General features: G+C 41.3%; 1 protein-coding gene across 2 annotated transcripts in view; it reads right to left on the bottom strand.

The window, feature by feature from the left end:
• LOC115369140 (mediator of RNA polymerase II transcription subunit 13-like) overlaps positions 1-16,392 on the bottom strand; it is a 91,063-nt gene extending 74,671 nt beyond the window's left edge. For both annotated transcript variants that reach the window (XM_030065706.1, XM_030065707.1), the window contains exon 1: positions 15,160-16,392. In XM_030065706.1, the coding sequence (XP_029921566.1) occupies positions 15,160-15,231 (72 nt within the window). In that variant the 5' untranslated portion in view covers positions 15,232-16,392. The remainder of the gene's footprint in view (positions 1-15,159) is intronic.
• Between the last annotated feature and the right edge of the window lie 5,359 nt (positions 16,393-21,751).

Genomic DNA, 21,751 nt, shown 5'->3' with positions numbered 1-21,751 from the left:
TTTGACATTTTGACATTGCCATATTCTTGTAAACAACAATTTGTTATTATGTGATTTGGCTAATTAAATAATAATAATGTCACACTGTCTTCAGTACATATATTAATACATTAATGAAAGATGCTATTTTATGTGCTACTGAATGCTCAATGCTATTTTTTTTTTTTGTTTGTTTGTTTGTTTTTTTTGTTATGTTTTTCAATTATAACCAAGTATTTCAATTATATTTTTTCAGTAATGTGTTGAATTTAAGTCATATAATTAATCATTCTTGTTATTACTACAGCATAGCGTTTCGATAAATGTTTTTGTTTTTTTTTTTTTTTCATAAATATCTACTGCTCAGCAAGTGGATTAAATCAGATCCCCTATTCTTCTTGGCATGTCTGGAAGATTCAAAGAGGTTTTGTTGTGATACCGGCATTGTATGTATATATGTGTGTGTGTGTGTGTGTGTGTGTGTGTGTGTGATCGTTTATTCACTATGCACTGTGGACATATGTGCATGCACTAATAAAATTTATATTTATGTTACATTGTCTGTTTGTTAAACAGTCTTGTTAATTTTATCTCTTGTAGATGAAACCTCCTACCAACTGATAAAAAAATTTGGTCACACTGATATGGGCATAATGCATATAACTATAATGTGATTTTACTCTTATTATTGTTGACGCCAGTTTACCTCGGTAAAAATATATCTTATTTACTGTGTAGTTGGATATTGAGTTTCACTTAAAAGAGAGCTTTACACAATGCTAATTCAATCAATAACTGCACAGAGGTTGTTCAATTATGTTATACTTTCACCGGCTTCCTGTTTACACAGCGAACATCTTTGTACAAACGTAAAGGGAACACATTTATTGTCTCCCTATTGTGCTGTTATAACCCTGTTTAACAGATACCTTCGCTCACTGCTGCTGTAAAGGCACAATAAAGTGTATGTAACTATGGCAGACAGAAAGAGGAAAATGTGGAGAGCGACAGCAAGACATAAAAGATGGCTGCTACTACTACTAAGGGAGAGATAGCACTGAAATAAAGACGTAACTGTAAAGAGCGAGAGAGGCATGAGGAGGAGAAGCGCTGTCAGGGTCAATGGCTGGAGCTTGGCCCGGCAACTGACATTTCATCTAATATCAGGAAAGGAGTTTATGTTGCCTAACAGAGGCTTGGAGTTGCACTGCCGTGATTCATCTAGTGATGAACCAGTAAAGAGCGCAGCACGTCTCTTGCACCACAACCAGCGTCGGTAAACAGATGCAAAGACACACCAAGGACAAGCAGATAGATTTCTCAGGTGACAAGAAGAACCTGCCATCTGGATGAACAGAATAGGCAGAGTCAAACTGAGCTGATTTCTGTGGGTGTAACTTCAATAACTGAAAAAAAAAAAAGTTGTTGCATATCTCTTAGGGAAAATTACAGATTCATAACCTAACACTTGTCATACCCGAGATAAATGACTGTTCCGCTTTGAGTGTTTAGCGTGTTGTTAGTGTGTTTACATTTTGCCCGACAGAGATGCAAGGTGTTCTCCTGCAGCACAACTCAGGTAGTGCAATTCCATGAAGCACTGACACCTGCCAGTTCCCTTGAGGTTTTAGTGTGGCTTTTTAAGCGGCATAAAGCTATAAAGCTCCGCAAAGCGCTATAAAGCTCTCTCTATAAAGCTATAAACATATATGTAAATGTGGAACCAAAAATAAAAAAATCACACTTGCCTTAATGTGCATGGTAACCCTCACAACACATTTTCATGAAATTTGTCATACTGTCATGAAATTTAACTTTCATGACAATAAAAATATTTTTAAATGTGTATGTGGGGGGGGGGGCTTATTTTACTAGTTTGTAAGATTTTGGTCAAAATTGTGGGTTTTATTGTGAACACTGTCCGAACACAGTCCGACCATCCCCTCTGCCCTGATGAAGGCCAACCAGTGAATGGGGACATGTTCTGCCAGAAAGTACAATAAACCTGTTTGCCCAAAAACAAAAAGATGTTTTATGGGTCAAATATTGTTTTATGGTCAACTGTCACTTTAATACTCCAGTCTCAACAATTTGACAATCGCTGCAAGTGCATGTATGTGTGTGTTAATGTGTTGGCGTGCATTTATTCAGGCATGCATGTGTGTTTTGGAAAGTTTTGTTTGTGTGTGTGTGTCTGTGCACATGTGTATAGTGAGAAGAGTGTTAAAAGGCATTGTTCAATACGACTAGGGGGGGTGGGGGCGTTATTGGACCTCTCCAAGCCTCGCACTAACTTCCTCTGTTGTGTTCACCCAGCTCTAACAACCATGTTTGGCTTACTGGTCCTGGCACCATGCCATCCAAGACAAAATTTGGAGGAAAAAAAACACACAGTCCCATATGAGCTGTACAAAAAAAACACACACATACAGGCTGCACATGGACAGGTAGAGAGCAGGAGCATGCAGAAAATTAGTAGCCTGTGATATGTTTATGTGGATGAAGGAAGAGAGGCTCCATGGCTTTGATGACAGCAATGACAAGGCCATGCATGGCTGTGTATGTTTTGAGTGTGTGTGTGTGTGTGTGTGTGTGTGTGTGTGTGTGTGTGTGTGTGTGTGTGTGTGTGTGTGTGTGTGTGTGTGTGTGCAGTGCTTGTAAGTGCAAGTAGGGACCTGTCAAAATCACAACCTAAAATCCTGCCAAAATGTGACCATGTGTGTAAGGAAGACATCACCTGGGGTTGTTCTGCTGTATGTGCATGTGCACCTGCAAGCATATGCTATGTGATCCGCATATTGAGAGAACATGAATATAAATGTACACTATGAGTAGGCATACACACTATAGCATCTCATACGTGTGTGTGAGTATGTGTGTGCACATGGATGTGGATGTATGTACACGACCCACTGCACCATAATTATGAGCGCATTCCTCCTATAATGACAGTGTGCGTAATGGGAGATATAAACATTGGCACTTCGATAAGCCAAGGCCTAAAATTAGCTATGACAAGGTCATGGATGCTGTTTCTCCTAAAGCAAAGAGGAAGACATCTGCTTGCGCTGCCAAGTCACTCCCAGTCAATGTCAAAAGCTCCTCCACTGTTTGACAGGTCTCCTCTACAACTGAATCAGGAGTAGAGAGGAGTAGATCGGGAGATGTGCAATGTCAGAAAAATCTACAGCTTTGATAAGGCACAAAATTATACAAAAGCCATTTTTAAACAGATCTGTTATCATTAGGGGAAAATATGCACATTTTTTTTTAGTAGAGAAATATAAGCCACAGATACAACATAGCTACTAACAGCTTCTATTTTCTGGTGATACAAGGCAAAAGGCCTGAGGGTCCTTGCCCAAGCCCTCACAGAGGTGGCCTTGTGTTTGTTGTCTCTTATCAAATTACAGAGCCACTAACCCTAAGACCCTGCTGCACCCCTGTAGAGGACATGAGTGTAACAACACAGTTGCAGGAACAGCACAGACACACACTTACACACATTCCTGCACTCGACCGCTAATATACACATCACACACAGGAGCTATGATGATGCGATTGTGACCAGAAGCACTCAAAAACAATGACTTGCATCAGTAAGCAGGCACATTTTCTGGTTGATGGCCAGTGATTTTTCAATGATGACAGCTAAGATGTGATAATGAGGATATGTGTGTGTGTGTGTGTGTGTGTGTGTGTGTGCGCACGCACACGCGCGTATCTGCCAGTGACAGCCTCAAGGGTGCTAACACCTTACTGATCCAGCCCTAGACGGCATCAACTAGTCAATGCTCTGTACCTCCAACATTAGTCAACTGGGATTTAACTTCCATTGATGTAAGCTGAGATTTCCTTACACAGTTCCATTTTGGACTATCAGGAGTTGTAGTTGGCATGTTGGAGGAGTGGGACTTTGTATCTTGAGTTATGTTTATCAAGATAGAGGGTAATAAGAATAGCAAACAAGTCACCCAGAGCAGCCAGTTCTAGGTAATCCCTCACAGTGAAAGCCAGGGGGATGAAATACTGCACTGGTCTGCAACAGGTTTTCTCTCTTTAAGACTCTGGTTGCACAGGTGAAGAAAAAAAGGGTGTTTTGTGAGTGTGTTTGTTTCATTGTCAGTAAAGCCAGGGCTCTTCCAAGCCCCCTGCTCTGTAGATTGGCTGGTTCAATTTCTGAATGAGAGCCAGACCAAAAACAAAGGCTTTTCCCTCTGTTGCTAAGATGGACCAAAGCTTTGACCTTCCCCTCACCTCTATTATCGTTCTCTTCTCCACTCTCTTCTCATCTCTCAACACTCTCTCACTCTGTCACGGATGCCTATTGCATATACCCAGGAGTAGACAATAGCAGCATTTGAGTATCTCTCACTCACTCTCTCCCTCTCTTTTTCTACTTGTCTTGCTGTCTTTTTTCCTCCAGTAAACAGAGACAAGAAGATAGAGGCTAACTGTGTGTTTCCACAGGATTTCTGTGTTAGCACAGAGAGGTGGAAGATTGGGCTCTGTTTGTGGAATTCATCTAAAACCACTCAGTTCAGGGGGTGGCATGCAAATCCAGATTGCTTCTTTCCAATGGGACAAGTTACAAGTTGCGAGATTATTTCATATCCTTTAGCATTTTTTTTTTTTCAAACAGGCTTCTAAATTTTAGACTGGATGGCTTTCAGATCATTTCCTGGTGAGAGAGTGCTCTGACCCCAGGCTTGGAAGTCACAGTCTGTATCCCCACCGAGGGTCAGCCTCAGCACACCAGACATGTGCTTGTAATCAAATGCATATGGCAGTGAAAACATTTCATGCAGTGTGCCTTTAGCATGCATAGCTCAAACAGCGAGTAGTGGACAAAGTCTAAACCGTGTGGCTCGGCAAGAAAAAAGGATCACATTTTAATACACAGATCTGCTGGATTGGTGCACATTTTGCACGGCTAAATATACAAACAAGGGAGAGATAAGGGCATGGCATAGTTCGGACATATAAACGTCTGTTGTTCAAAGCCCCACAAATTTATGCAAGGGGCTTGTAATGCTGGGGAAACCCCCATAACATAGATGGCAAGCACTTGACAGGAAAACACACTTGACATGCACTTTGCCTGTGAGGTCAGCTGACCATGGAGAAGGAACCACAAGAATGCTTCTGGAAACAGAAAACACTCTGCTCCTCCTGCTCTTTCTCAAAAACCTGGGGGACCTCTTGAAAAAGACCTCTTGAGCTTCCCAAGACCCAGCTGAATGGATTGTTTGTGTTGTACATCAAGGGAGAAAAAACACACTGAAGGATTATTTATGTGTTAATGTCAAAATGCCATCGTGGACACACTGTCGGTATGTGTCTCAGCTCGTGGAGGTTTGCAGAGTTCGTCGCTCACGTGCACCTCTCCAGAAGCAAAATTCTCTGTTGGGCAACAGGGCAAGACTTCAAGAACTGTCTACTTGGCTGAAAAAAACATGAAGAATGCGGTTCACTCTTTGAAAAGTAATTCACAGTATAATACAGGTGCATCGGTTACAGAGGATAAATGAGGAACTGGTTTTGACACGCTTCCTTGATTAATTCTCTTCACAGTAATTATAAAGGTCCTGGACCTATTCCATTTTTGCCTCTCTCTAATGTATATACAAAATTGACAGGTTTTCCATAATTATTTCTAAAAATTGTTTTGCTCATCCTTCCTCGTATCAATTTTAACTATTTAGCTTATTTTTGCACCCTTCCTGTCATATTATGCATACACTCTTTAATAGTGTCATTTGTTTTGTACTGATACTGGCCCTTAAATAGCCTTTTTTTTTTTGTCTCTTGCTCACTGGACAAATCTGAAGTGAAAAGTTAATTTTTGGAGTTATTGAGTAAATACTTTTTTTTGTTTGTTTGTTTGTTATTGTTTTTAGTTTGTGCTTTTGGGGGTGCTCTGTAAAGGCCTTTGAAACTGTAAACTGCTCCAAATGTCTTTTTAATGACACATATTAAAAAATAATAATAATTTTAAAAAAAAACTTAAAAATCTGGGAATGGGACTGTGCTGTGGCATCTGATTGGCCTATTGCCTCATAATGTACCAATATTATCCAGGAGGGTGTCCCTCACTTGTTTGAGAACTGACGATGGTAGTGTCATTGTCACACGTGTGAATAAATAGTCACTTCTTGCACTGGTAAACCTCATTTTGTATCTTTAGATATTTTTATAACAGTGTGTAGGTCATTATTGTTAAGCCCACTTTGTATTTCCTCCCACGTTTGTGGTTACTTTCTGCTGAAAGTGAAGACAACATGGAGCAGGTCAAAGACAGATCAGCTGAAGAGGTTTGCAGATATATTCACTAAAAGACCTCATCTCCACATTATAAAGATTTCCAGATGCCACTAAATTCATGGAGAAAAATCAAACCAAACATTGCTTTGGACAACAATATGCCTCATAGTAGAGCTTTGTTAGTGCAGCAATAAATAGTACTAAAACAGTAATAAAATCTTGGCACTGCCATCTACTGCTTTGGTGGTCTACACACAGACCCAGCAATGCATATACTGTAAATGCTCACACCACTGTAAGCAGCTAGGGCATAATTACAGCATTAAATCAGCTTTGACATACATGCTTATCATTCACATATGCACTTGCAGCATCCTGGGATAGAGAAAGGCATCCATTGACAATAGACTGTGAGACATATGTTAAACAGAGGCCCTTCCCCCTTCATGGCAAATGACTGCTTATGCATGCAAGTTTCCATTTAAATATGCACACAACTGACTACCAGGAACAATCATTAATAAAAACAAATACTGTTCTTTTTTAAAGCATCCCTGTCTCCAGACGCAGTGAAGTAAAACTGAATTGTACATTTCCAAAGCGCCTACGGGACCTAAACAATGACAGCTTTTTGAAAGTGAATGTTCAGTTCGGTTAAGGGAGGAGCTTGAGGATGTGAAAACCCAATTTATCAGGGATACTCCTCAATCGCTCTCTTGGAATCGCAGCTGAGCTGAATATTTGAGTTTGCTTCTAAATGGGGGGTAGGTGCCTAGTGCTCCATCAAAGCTGACAGACAGCATATGAGAAGATAGTGTGTGAGAGAGGTGCCACTTCTTAAGGAATCTCTTAACGGTGTAAGAGCAGCATAGTCTGACAAAGGAGAGCACTTTAGGCAATTGGGAGACAGCTTGTATCAGCAGTTTTACCTACTCTGGCACGAGGGAAACACTTATTCTGGCATGGCAGCCTCATCCACGTCAAATCTGTTTACACACTTGATGAGCTGCCAATATTTGGAGTTTGTTTAGATGGCTAGTGATGGCTGGGGTTCTTTAGATAAGACTTATAGTCTTTATCAGAGACACATGCCACACCATCCATCAATCTTTGATTCTATGTCAAAGAGCTAAGGAAAAACTGATTATTGCTCATAGAAGTTTAGGGAGTTTGACTCGATGCAATTCCTTTGACATTCCAAGATCAACAAAAGCACTGATTATTTTGCCCAATGCTGATTACTTTTCACGTGAAACAGGTTCCTAACAATCTATTTAAATCGCAAATCCCCTACTTCAAATCTGGTTACTCAGTTAAGTACCGTATAGTGAGAAATTAAATGTGAAGTGCAAGTATGGCTAAAGACAAGGCAGGTCGAGTAGCTGCGCTAAGTCAGTCCTAAGAAGTCGCCAGAGCCAGTTACAAGTGTCAGTGGCAGAAATCAGAACAGGCAATGACTCCCCCTTCATCAATTAACCCGCTGAAATCAAATTAACCCACAAGGATGTCTGCTCCCCTCTGGCATTTTACACCACAAATGGAGAGCGATGCACATTACAGCACTTCTGAGCAAGAGGGACACAAAAGCACCAAACAGGTGTAGAAGAGGTCCTCTGGGGCTACAGGCACTAAACAGATGCTTTGCCTCTGCCTCCTGCCGCCACCTTTACAAGGCCCTACAAAACAAGGGACCGTCATTTGATCTGTGTTCTGCTGTAGCATCCAAGCCCTGGGAGGTGAGCAAGCCAAGCGACCTAATTAGAGCAGCAAGAGTCCCCAGGGCTGAGTGACGGATGGACCTGCCAATCACACCACAGAAAGCCTCCATCAAGCTATGACTTCTCACCTGATACAAAGAAAAGCAGGGCGGGAGGTGACAGCATTGGAAGACCAATAAGGACCGGGAGAGATTCTGTACTGTAGCAATGCCTCATCCGACAGGGCTGACAAGATCCCAAGCCAATTGGCAAATAAAAACAAAGCTGCAGCGTCAGGGCTGCTTTTTCAGCGTAGAGGACAGGCAAAAGCAGTGGCCTTGCTTAGCTTAAATTATTCACGTGCAAATAAATAAACCAGTCTCTCTTTTAGTAGCGTCTACTGTGTAACTTAATTAACTGTGACAAGCCAGACAGGGAACGAAAGAGAGAGAAAGACTGAGACAAAGAGAGAAAAAGAGAAAACCAGAAAGAGGGAACGAGGGAAAAACACAAGATGGAGAGAGAAGTAAAAAACAGTTGCTAGGCAACATACAACATCTGTAGGAATTCAGCAACGTATTCAATTTTTGAGATTTCTGTCTCCAGGGTTACGGTGGAAAGATAACATTTCAAGCAGTTTAACGGTCCTTTACAGTGTACTCTAAACTGCAAAAGGAGTGTACATCTGTGTATCTTTCTCTCTCCTGTCCCCAGAATAACACCTTCATTTCTGCACTCCCCTCCAGCTGGAATTCATAAGCTCAAATTTGGTGGAAGATAGTATCTAGCACAGAGTACATGTGTCAGGAAAGTCCTGGGATTACCCGAAGCAAAACATTAATATCATGGCATGGGATTACTCTGAGTGAGTTTCTTTTGTGAAGGAATGATTTGAATTTTATTCAGAAATGATTCACTGGAGTAATTGTACAATTAGCACTGCGTGGAGGCTTCCAAAATGCCTACAAGTAGTTAATGGTGTTATTGCTCCTGAAAATTGGGCAAATGGAGCATAAGCAGTATGAAAAATATCTCATTTGGCTTGTAATTTTTTGCATTGCTTTTTTTCACTGATAAAAAGTCAGTCTTGCATGAGTCAGCATGACTTTTTCTTGCTTCATTACACTCTAGATAAACAAAATGTTAAAGTAGAGTAGCTAGAAAGCAGTCATGGTCTCTGTCTCTGTAGGCAGGGCTGGGCCGGTAACTTTACCCAGGGTGACACCTGAACAGGTTTCAACCCGTAACTCTCCTGGCTGCTGCCTCTAATCTGTTGTTTGCTTACCAAATGGGAGTGGCAGGGAATCAGAACTACAACACTACAAGTCCTCCAATTCCTGCTGCATGCATGCACACACACAAACAGACACACTTGCATATGTACACATAAACACACCATAAACACACAGCCAATACAATCCCATTCAGGTCTACCTCGCCAATTCACGTCGTCTTCACAACACACACAGAGGTACCATGTCATGTTCGTACAGTGATATCTTTTCTAAAAACCACCCTCCCACCCCCGGGACTTTACACTCACTGGTCGATTATGTACTGTATTGTAAGCCCTATCAACACTGATGTGCCTCAGTGTAATATTGGAATGTCCATCCATTCTATAAAGCAAGCCAGGACTCAGATTGAGCTGTACAAATTTCCATTAGCATCTGAAAAAGTCTGTCTACCTAATTCAAGATGAGAGAGAGAGAGAGAGAGAGAGAGAGAGAGAGAGAGAGAGAGAGAGAGAGAGAGAGAGAAAGCACTATTTGGTGATGCAGGGAGAATCAATGCACCGCAAACGGCTGCGAATCAACAGTCTGGACATAATGTGTTTGTTCTCATCAAGTACCCGCCTGATTGGTCGGAGATAATCTCTCAATGGAACATGACCACATGATAATTAGAATTTGCAACAGCACAGCAGACCACCCGCCCCCTGTTTTGTGGCTCTAAAACACACCCTTTAACCTGAGCGTGCTATAACTGCAATTGAATCCCAGCCAACCATGATATTGGCAAAGCTGTCTGGCTGGCAGAAAATATTAGTCCAGTTAGAAGTCGGCTGATATCTCCCTTAAAAGAAATTCTCTTTGTCAAGATGCGTCCAGTCAATTAAAGAGATTGCAAACAGATCTCCTGGAGACAAAGCCCGTAACCCCTGCACGATGGCACGGCAACCTGCAGCATCACTGAATGCCACTTAAATCTGCTTCTGGAGTTTATCTACAAATACGCAGCAGGCCTCAAAATCTGGGCTCCGGCAAGAGCACGATAGCAACAGACACCCAAAATATAATGGCTTGGAGGAAAGTGGTGATACACAGGAAAGTGATGTGACTCTATGAAAACAGGAAAAAAAAACAGCAGTGTTTGGGGGGGAAATGTCACTGAGCCAGGTGGAGTCTCTCTGCAGAAGATAACAAGGGCATCCCTGTTTGAAGCAAGTCACTCAGAAAGAATAACCAGCAGCAATAACAAATGCATAGCAGAAGCACTGTGACGATAATAGTTGATAATACTGGCAATAGTCATCATCAGTAATCTATTGGAGCATATGAGCCTATCTATCTATCTATCTATCTATCTATCTATCTGTATGGCTGTCTGGCTGGTTGGCTTTCTGTCAGCAAACTGGCTAACTTTCTAGCTATCAGAAGCACTCGGCTAGTTATTGCCCATTCCTGCCAATCCTCCTTTCCCTCTCTGCCTTCTGTCGCCCTGCACACAGGCAGGAACACCAGCGGGGGCTAAGAATAGAACACAGCTGGCACTGCAGGGCTTACATATTTCACACTCAAGCCATCGTGCTCCAAAATACTCCTCCCCATCCCATCCCGTCCCATTTCCAGCTCCAGGACCAGCGGTGGTTCCCTCCCTCCCTGCCCGCCTTTGAACCGCTCTTCACCTCTGTAGCAAAGGCCCCGACAAGCCCGCTGCTCATACCAGATCCATGGCTACACCAGACAGAATTTACTAGAAAGGAGAGTTTTGGTGAAGAGCAAAGATCTTTCATGCTGCTCCTAAAACCAAACCCTGTGCCCTTTCAGTCAGTCAGTGTCTACCCCTTCCCGTGGAAGTAACAATGCCTATCATTTTGATATGGATTAAACTATTTCGCTGAGAAACATGGATGCCTCTGTGTGTGTGCACCATGCCAAAAAAATGCCACATTAAGGCAGGTGGGCCGCTGCTGTATGTGAATCCTGTTTCGATGACAATGGATTCCCATGGCAGATTAGCAGTGGGCCCCCACACGGACTCAAGGTGAAGCCGGCGCTAACTCAAAATGCTACCTAGCTGAGCCAAAAGCGGGCTTGGGGGTGGAGGATGGACTGTTTCCTGTCACAAAGACAGAGAGGCAACCAGATGGAGCTGCACCATAGGGCATAGAGCAGAAGACGGGGGGGCGCTGCCTTGGAGAACTGAATTGATCCTCTCCTTGCTTAAGAGGACAATGCACTGGCCTCACTGTTTATCCAATTTATATCTCAGTATAAATTCCAAGCGCATTCGCCGACTCAGTAAACAAAGATGCAAACCCTATACACATACTACAACTTATCGTTGCTTGTTTCTCATTCCTAAACATCCTGGCAATATCCACTAGCATATGTATTAAAGCACAAAAACAAACACAGTAGACACTGATCCTGATTACCAGCTTCTTACAAGCTATGGCCACTCACCTGCTTTAAATCGAGTGGCCTCTGTTTTAATGGTATTCCCCCAATCCCATCTTGTGTTGCATTGTTTCTGTGCCAGACTGTAGTGTCATTATTATACATGCGAAATCTCTATTGGAATACAGTTTGGCTAATGAGCACCTCTTAGTTGATCACATTAGACCTCCACTTGAAGACACTTAATTACCAGTGTTGCACTCCAAGCAGCTCTGTCGAGGGGACAGAAAAAGTCCTTTAATTAAGGCCTCTGAATTCCACCTATGTATGTACAAGCCTGTGTCCCTGAGATTGTGGGTGAGGATAGATTCAAGGTCCAGATGAAGGCGATAAAATGTGTTGTATGTGTGCAAGTGTGTGTGAAAGCGCATGGGTTGGTGAGTGTATGCATGCAATTGTGTGTCCATGTGTGTTTCTATTTGCGCTGCATATGTTTGTGTGGGCATGTGGGTGTTTTTGTCCCTGTGTGGGTGTGTGTTTGCGCGTCCATTTGTGTGCGTATTTATCTGTGGGATAATGTGACATATGTAAATATGTTTGAAATGTGTCTCCTCTGTATGGATGGCAGAATGTACAGCATGGCAGTACACACACATGCCAAAGCTTCCTGTGTCATGAGGCTCTGTGTACTCCCTGCATATTTCATATTCGAGCAGCCACTTTGGCTCAAGTCAGTGTTAAGAACCTGCCCAGTCCACAGAACGACGACTGTTTTCTCTCATGCGTGCTCTCTCTCTCATTATGTTACCTTCTCTTTAATTTTCTCTTTCTGTCTGCCTGTGTCTCTCTATCTCTATCTCTTTTCACTCTGTTTCTCTTTCTCTCTCTCTCTCTCTCTCTCTCTCTCTCCCTCTCTCTCAAATACGCCGAGGCTAGCAGTCAGGAAATGCACATCAGTCATAATACTTTCCTAAAATGAAAACAGATTCCGCTACACTCCTTCAGCCACTCTTTCACTCCTTCAGCTGAGAACATTCTTCTGTCTCATGTAAGACATTTAAGTCTCTCTTCCTCCGCCCCGCTCACCTCCATCACCACTTCAACTCCGTTCAGCAACCCAGATATTTTCTCCCATTTCCTGGGATCTTGTTTGCTTTTTGTTAGAGGTGGATGATTACCGGCAAACAAGACAGCTGTGGGTGACTTGTTTGATCACAATGATCTCAAGTATCTCACAAAGAGGTGCGTACATGACAGTAATATGTGCCCAATAAAGTCCCACAGTTTGAGCACTTGTGCTTTTTAGGGTATTTTTACTGATGTGGGTTGTAATAGCAGTCAGTAAATCAGACTGAGGGACAAGGTTAGTGCATGTAGGAATGTTGTTAAACTGGCTGTCAGAGCAGAGCTTTCACTGGTCTGCCACAAGCCCCTTACATAACAAACAACCATCGATAGATAGATAGATAGATAGATAGATAGAAAGATAGATAGATAGATAGATAGATAGATAGATAGATAGATAGATAGATAGATAGATAGATAGATACCAACTGTATTATCAAGAGCGAGAAAGGGTTATTTTTGGATAAAGATGAAAATGGTAAATGGGAGAACATACATGAAATAATAAATGTTTTCTTCTAAAGTCCTCTTTTGTGGGCTTAGTAATGCAAAGCTCACTTGCTTTAAATACATCTTGTGAACCAGTGTGATAGCAATATTACATCAGCCGCCACCTCTTAAGCTTATAGCTCATATCTGTCTCATATTAACACCAAGATGCAATGTGCATCTGTCCCTCTCTCTCTAACCAGGACACACTGGTTTGTCATTAGTGTTTTTGTTCCGCCTTTGACCTCCCTTACAGCCCCTCTGCTTGAGCAACCACTGTGGCACTAGCAAGTCATAAATATTCTCAACAAGCAAGCTGACGGATGTTCTTTTCTCTCCCAAACTTTTAAAAAGGATGTTCACAGGGTGAGCGTGATGGCCAACACCACAGCGAGTGAATGAAAGCTCATGCAGGAGGGAGCGCTCGCTGCTGAAAAAGTTGACAAAGACGTAATCACTGTTTTTCTATGTGTTAGACTGAGAATTTGTGAGTCTGACAGTGGAAAGGCTGCTGCGTTTATTACGCCATCGGTGTGCATAAATTCAATCAAGATGTTTTTGGAAGGTGCTCCCGGTGGGTTCGACCAGCAAATGTGTATACCACTTAAATGGGTTTAAAAACCTATTTTATGCTTATCCACCTCCTTTACCGTCACAGAGATTATCTGAATACATAAAATGCAGCTTGTATTTCTTTAAGCATTCAATTTTGTGACGTTTTTGCAGCTATTTTATATAAATAGAATTTAAAAGGTAGTTTCCCTTTGCTCACCAGCTCAGTGCAATGACTCACCTGCACTCTGGCCACCAAAAAAAGTCCTTGTGAGGTGAACTGATTTAGCGTCTGTATGAATAGTGTAGTGTAACAGCTTGTCAGCAGACAACCTGCATGATCACCTAAAAAGCCCTCAGGACCGCTATGTTGTTGTGGTTTTCAGCCTATGCCTGGGTTCAATCCACCAAATGCCTTTCCCCTTGGCTGCCTGTTGTAGTAGGGCAGTTAACTCACTCATTGCAAGGTTACCCCCAGTGAAAGCGCACTTCTCCAACTCTTCTACCCCAAACCACCGAATTTTGCAATATGGTATTAGCTGTAAAGTTTGCTCAGGAATCTGTGCACCTTTCCAAGTATATCTCCAATATCAAGTCTGAAAACAGCATTTTCCACTGTGTTCTTAATACATGCCACAGTCAGTCAAAATATTCTCATCTTTCCTTTCCCAGTGAGACATTATTATTTTATCTATTTTTATCTGTCAGGGTGTTGTATAAACTGCTTTTTGGATGTCTCTCAGTTCCCATTAACAAGCTTTTATTGCCTTCTAACGTTTCAAATTATAACCTGCTACTCTTGTTAAGTATATGAGCAATATGAGTTGCTTGATATATTTTTTTTCCCCTGAAGAACAGAAAATCACTCTCTTTTTTTCTCTGAGTGGATAAATATTTGACAGAGGCAGCTGCAAGCCTTCTTTCCAAGTTAGTTGCTTGGCAATGCAATAGAGTTCCAGACTGGTGAAATATTATTTGAAGGGGGAGGAGGAAATGTGGTCTTGATGAGACAAAAAAAAAAGTGTTGCCTCTATTGTTTATCATAGTAGGGCATTTGCCAGCATTGCAAATGCCAAAATATTTGGTCGATTTTGATGTTCTGGAAGCGTTGGAAGTAATATTGATATGCCTTAAGCCACCTATAATAGACTACGAGCAGATAATAGTGTGGCGCCTGTTATTTTTAAACCGTGTTTCACTGATCCTCTGGGGTGTGATGTTAACGTTATTTTAACAGGTTTAGTGGTAAAATATGGTGCGTTTCCCGGACCACTGGCTTGTGTTAATGATTGCCTAATAACGGCACCGGCAATTGGTTCACCTTTGTACAGCGGGCACACATTTAAGCGTGCCTCCCACGGTCTTATGACTTGTCGATCACAACTGGCTCGCGTGTCTATTTAAGAGCACGGATTATTTGTATACTGTACCAGAGAGAAGAGGTTGGAGTGGCAGTCTTCAAGGCTTGCCCCGTTAGCCACCCAATTCGCTGCTGTAGTCATAATCGTCCGCCGTTAGGGTCGTCAGTGCTGGGCATGTCGAAATCCTACATCGGTATCAACACCGAGCAGGGCTGGCGAATCGGTTTCCTTACAAGTCTGCCACGCCACAGCCAAAACAAGCTGGCGATACAGCGCTAACCTCACAAGAGGTCCAGATAATAGAAATGGGATGTTCGGGCAGAGGAATGGGCGTATTCAAAAATAAGTGCAGAATGCATCCATGAACCGTCAGTAGCTCTTGATCTCACAAATGTAATGTTGTAAATCCAAGCGTGTACGGGGGATCAGAACATTGTTACAATCCGGGTCAGGGCGATTCCAAATCTGATCATTGTCAAAGGCGGAGAGCACAGAAATGTATCCATTTTCAATCCACGCAGATGGGAATATCAGCCCGTTTCCATATCAGTCCTTCCGATGATACTTTAATGATTAAATAAGAGTAATCCATGGGAAATCGATATCCATTTCTTTCATACCGAGGAATACGCCAAAATGAGCAATTGGTCCGAGAAGTTCCACAATATTGTAGTTACACGTCCATTTGGGCTCGAACGATAAATAAGAAATAAAGTTTCAGATGAGAAATTGCATGCGAGATATCTGATTCCGTCTGCTCCACAAGCTGATGCACCACTTGTGATAGTTTTCGAGAATTGCATGAGCTATTTATAGCCTTCTTTCTTACCACAACCGTTCCTCTCACAATGTAGCCCAGTCTGCCTCACACATAACAGGCACTGCAAACTGGAATGTTTAATCCTTGTTGCTTTTGAATTAAACGGGCCGCAGACGAGCTTCCCTAAAAAAGAAGTCCTTGCTCTTGGGCAGAGCAGATGAAGTCGACGGGGTTCCGAGCTCCCAAATCATGAGTCAAACGATTTCTTGTTTCTTCAGACAAGAAACTATTCTTACTCCACCACCAGGAAAACGGCAGCAGGCTTCTGTAGACCGAGGTTTGAAAAACCCCTTCCTTCCTTCCTTTCTGTGTTATATCATTACGAAATGTCCTCTCGCGTCAATTACAGCGCGAATACTGCTTACAGGACAACAAAATAACTGAAAAATGCGATGAAACGCCCGCACAGTCCAACCATCGATGACAGTCCTCGTCTGGCGCTGATTAGTAAAATATTATATGATGAACACCGGATCACAGAGCGTCACTATTTTTTCTTTAAAAAAAGGGAAAAAAAACACCGTGACATTTAAACACGTACCCTCTTTTCTGAGCCAAACAGATGATGTTATTATCCATGTAAAACCTCCGACATGTACACTGACATGATTTCACAACTAGGAGTTCAGCGGCAGCGAGTCCCTCTCCAGGTATTGTTTATCTCTCGGAGCCCGTGACATTCGTAAATGGTCGCGCGCGCGCGTGTGTGCGTGTACGTGTGTGTGCGTAGCCTGCGCGTGGCATTCTCGCTGTCTATATGTGTACTTGCTGCTTAAACGAGCAGCCGCTGTAGCAGTTTCGCGCACTATCTGCCAACCCTGCACGCATTGTAATGGCGGTCGGCAGTGTAGCCTACTACCGAGACTCGCCTTCCCATTTGGCCAAGTTAGCGCTCACGTGATCAAAGTCAGGGATTACAGTACTGTTTAGAATCTTTGATACGAGCCCTTGATGCGACGCGCGAGACGCCGCGCCAGTCACGCGCAGTTGACAGTCAGCTGTCACGGAGCTGCTCTGGATTCCCTTTATTGTTATAACGCCGCGCGCTGTTAAATACGTCGCTTGTTGCGTCGTCGCAATCCCATCGATTGAAGTGCTTGAAGAGAGAAATGATGTGTGTTATTTTCATCGCTGTGTGGTGCGTGTCACAATCCGCTGGTGCTTGGTTAATGGAACAACTCTGTTCTCACAACAGGTGATGTCATAGAGCAGTGGTCAAAATAGCTAATCACATAAAGCCACTGTAAATATAAAAAATACATAAATATTACGTGCAATATTTGTCTCCACTCACGGGCCATGATCTTAATTTATAAATAGCCAAACAAACGCATTTAACATGTAGCCTATTTTTGTATAATACATAATCTGTTCTCTTAATTCCCTTGTAATACATAACCTTTTTCCTTATTATGCAAGTAACATCTTGTTTACATTAGTCGACTAATGTAGTTCCAGTGATGTCAGACTTTGATCAAATTTACCAAAAATTTAATTTCATTATATAAAAGTCTGCTCACTATCCAGTCAAGTGTTAGGTACATCAGCTGTATCAGCTATATTTGCATTAGCTGTATTGTGTGAGGATTTATTTACACCCTGTATAAAAGTGTGCTTCAATAGTTCTTTGTGTTCTTTAAGACTCCATGTGGAGCCCTTTGAGGCTGAACAACAAAAGGCTGTGAATGTAGCCGGTTTCCTGAGGGAGACAGAGGGAGACATCCAGGAGTTAGTCCATCCATTCTTTCCATTATTATCAATAATTTATTGGAGTATACTCATTATATTGTTTTATTGTATCCCATACAATTGCCTTGATTCATTTAATATTAATGCATTTTGAACACTTTACTTGTTTACATACTAATCATGTATCGAGACATTCACTTCTCTCACTACAAGAGAGAAATTACAGTACATTGCTTGTGCATTTTGTTGGTGATGATAACTTTAAATCATTTCTTTTACTTAAGCTATGGAGTAAATCAATATTATAGTAGCATATTATTGTTGAAGTTTACTTGAATCTCTTGTGCAAAACAGAAAATTACTCATTAAAAGCTTACTTCTCTTTTGGATTCATCTTGTAAATAAACATACAATGACTATTAGATAAGTATGCAGACTGATTTATCTTAGATATATATATATATATATATTTCACTGTGAGTGGAAAAGAGAATGAACAGTCTCGAGCAACGTTTTTTTACATGAATCCACCATTGCTGGGTGTTAAAAGTCTTTAAGATTAAGATTACTTCTATTCAATGATTAATTTTTCATTTGCAGCAAAATATTCTTAATGTGCAAAGCTGTAAAAAAGCCTGAAATTTGTACATAATAATTAATTAATTAGCTCTATATCATATTAAGTTCTCTTTCTAGACATTTAGCATGTTTCTCCATGAATATTCAGCAGCTTTACACTCAACACTCAATTACTCAGTGACAAGTAAACAAGAGTCTGAGTTATCTATCCAGCTTAAATTAATCATATCCCTTCAACAATGACTTAAGGATTCTGTGAAAAACTTCCTCTGTGCCATACAGTTCAGCAGGAACCTATCCAAATAATAAAACTGCTCACTTAAAGTACTGTAATGTGGTGTTTTTCCATTCAGCAGCAGCATGAGCAGAGGAGATGTGCCACTGGTATGTCAGAGATCCTGCTCAATACGAGGGTGCAGCCTAAAAATGAATCACTATGCTCAGTGGAAGTATAGAAATAACTTAAAAAATAATTAGGAATAATTTGTTAAAGTTCAGAAAGGTGGAAGTACAAGACTCAATGGGGCAAATAGTCCACAACATAGAGAGAGAGAGAGAGAGCTTCCCTAATTTGTGCAAAATATCTATGTCCTTGTATATTATATATTCACCTGTGTGGTTGAAATATACCAATTTTTCTTTATCTGTGTTTGATGTTGATGGACATTTGTTTAAGACTGGGGTCATGAATGTACCATACTTCTATAAATATATATATACACATTTTGTACAAATCAAGGAAGCTCTCTCACTGTTTATTTTATGAATAATTTGTATCATACAAATGGTTAATACACTGATCACTGACATCAAAGGCAACATGCGCACCTTCTACTTTTATCAGCAATTTGTGAACTGTTTAGCTTTGTCAGGATTTATCTGAGTAAACATTTTGAGACCTCTTGCTATCTAACCTGAGAGAAAGTTCATGAATATGGTCGGTTGTTTTTGTAAGAAATAGAATATAGCCTAAGTGGACCGAATATGTGTTAAAGAATAGCCCATACACTGAATTTAAGAAAATTTAGAGCAGAGAGGGGGAGCATCACAGTCAAGCAAAGTTGATTTACAGTATGTTGTGACAATTACTGAAGATTAGTGTAAATGTTCTCATCCCGCCCAGCAACCCAAATGGACATTATCTTTTCCTCTGATTTTCTTTCTTTCTTTCTGCTCATCTTTGACTCTATCCTGCTCTCTGGCTGTCCCTCTGCCTGTGTGAGCTCTCCATCAGGGGCATTGCCAAGTTACCATGGCATCTTGGTGGTGGCAGCTTTCACTCGACATGAGTGGAGTTTGATTTATGTAGCAAATGTTAGACAGTTATTAACTCCTTGCCAAGAAAACACACAGGGTTGAAATGAATAGCCAAGAAGTAAGTAATTCTACAGGCAGAGCAGCAAGTTATGTCACTGTCCAAGTGGGATAAATCATTACTAAAGTTACTGTAGAAACTACACGCCAAATGTTTTGGTTGCTGTAGTTCTGAGCAAGCAATTTTCAACCAACAAATGAAACACATTATAAACTATTTCTCTCTCTTGTTTGTTCCAAACAGTTTGGAAAAATCATTATAGGTTGAATCTTTCTAACTGAGAATCCAGTTAGGCTGGGAGCAAATCAACAGCAAAGTAATTTTGTTCCTTTTTCATGATTGAGGTTTGTGCTGGTATGTTGATTATACAATTTTTTAGCCTGGGATAACATCATAACTCATGTTCAGGAAAAGGCAGTTGTCTGAGTGGTTAAAAATTAGTGTAGCACTGTGGACTTTAGGAGCAGTATGGTATAAAATTGTGTTTGTTTTTTATTTCAAAAGTGCAGTAGCTCAGTGGAGTTACCTTTAATTGAGTAGTGGTCAAACAATGCAATCACAAAACATGCACAAGATCAAACAGCATTTTGTAATCGATCACTGTGATTAAGCATTATATACAAATAGCTAAATATGGCTCATCGCTGTGACACTTCTGGTTTCCAAGCATTAGTGTCTTGACTTAAAGCTATTTAAGTCACCTTTAAGTCTACTGTTTTGTTCAGAACCTGTGGCATTCACCTTATACACTACACAAATCCAAATTTTGAAATATTTTTAAATATCAAGGATGAATCCTAAATAATAATAGTTATAAGTTGTTTAACACACCTTTAACATAATGGGTTGGCACTTTGTTGCTTGTCAGTGTGGCGTACTTAAGGTTACACTTTGGAGTAGTTTACGCAACATTAGGAACCAGTCATGTAAGTTGTGAGTATCACAGTTTGGTATTTATTAGTGTTTAGTTGTCTCTGGTATATGGTTCACACAGGAGGATCTCTTCCATACCAAGTGTTTTGGCTCCAAGGCCATTCAGTGAGTATTTTTGTGCATAAACTTGTGTCTGTGGTAATATTTGCTGTTAAAGGAGGTAATCTACATCCTCTTCAAAGTGGAGCCACTTCTTCTCCCTGCTGGCTGGAGGAGCCTTGGACTGCCGGTGCTCTGCTGCTCTGCCTGCGACTGTGGCACGTCCTGGGACAGTGAGGTCACTCTGGCCCTGGCTCCCCCTGCCTCTCACCTACAAGCTGTGTCACTCTCTGGAACACCAAACATTTCATCATAGCCTGGGGGATCACCAAGCCACGTGTGTTTTTGCAGACCTTGCTGCAAAGGTTTCTTATCTCTTCCAGTTGCTATCTCGCGGAGATGCTGCAGTTATCATTATAATTATGTGTACAGCTTAAGTCCATGAAGCTAAGCAGATTCCAGCTCCCTGTACGATTTGCCAGTCACCGTTATCTACATCATGAAATATCTTCATTTTCTAATACTGTTGCTGATTATATAATACAAAACAATATCTAAATATGAATATATTTGAGGAAGAAAAACGGAAGGGTTTGTGATGTACATGAATGGCAAAAGATAGTATGCACAGCAGGAATATTTTGATTTCTGTTTTATATCAGACTTCTAAGTTGAACATAATATTGGTTTTCCTACATAGATGGAATATTTTCTGCCCTAGAAGTGTGAATATAACACTGATATATGCTTGTATGTATGTTTTACTAACATAAATCTCAGCAGAAGATCACAGTGTACCAGCATGTGTCAGTGTGTCCTGATAAGAGTGTCCTCTGGCAGAAAATGACCCCAGAGGGCATTTCAACACGATCAACAGCACTTTCGCTCAGCCGACCCGAGTTCAAATTCTGCCAGTAACACTTTCCTATCTTTAACCAAGTATTTTTAGTGGCTAGCGAGTTAGTTAGCTTGCTGGCTTGCATGTTAGCTTAAGAAACAGTTATTTGTGTCATATTAGAGACACTCCTGTGGATTGCATACGCTGCTAATTTAGGAAACGCTCCTGTGCATTGTATTTCGATCGAGGTTTGGAAGAAATTGCCTAGGTGGTTGTACGGCTCCTGATATAACTACAGTTGCCACATTAATCTCTTGATACAGTTTCATGTGTCTGAGGAGAACACCTTGCAGCTGGTGCATACTGCCAGACTGAGTCTTTGGTCCAGTGGCTCCTCTTATGGCCGGGAAGAGGAGAGAAACAAAGATATGAATCAGATGGATGAGTG

The sequence above is a fragment of the Myripristis murdjan genome, chromosome 12 (assembly GCF_902150065.1).
Source record: "Myripristis murdjan chromosome 12, fMyrMur1.1, whole genome shotgun sequence".
In the NCBI taxonomy this organism is placed as follows: domain Eukaryota; kingdom Metazoa; phylum Chordata; class Actinopteri; order Holocentriformes; family Holocentridae; genus Myripristis; species Myripristis murdjan.
This window is presented reverse-complemented; position numbering and strand designations above follow the sequence as displayed.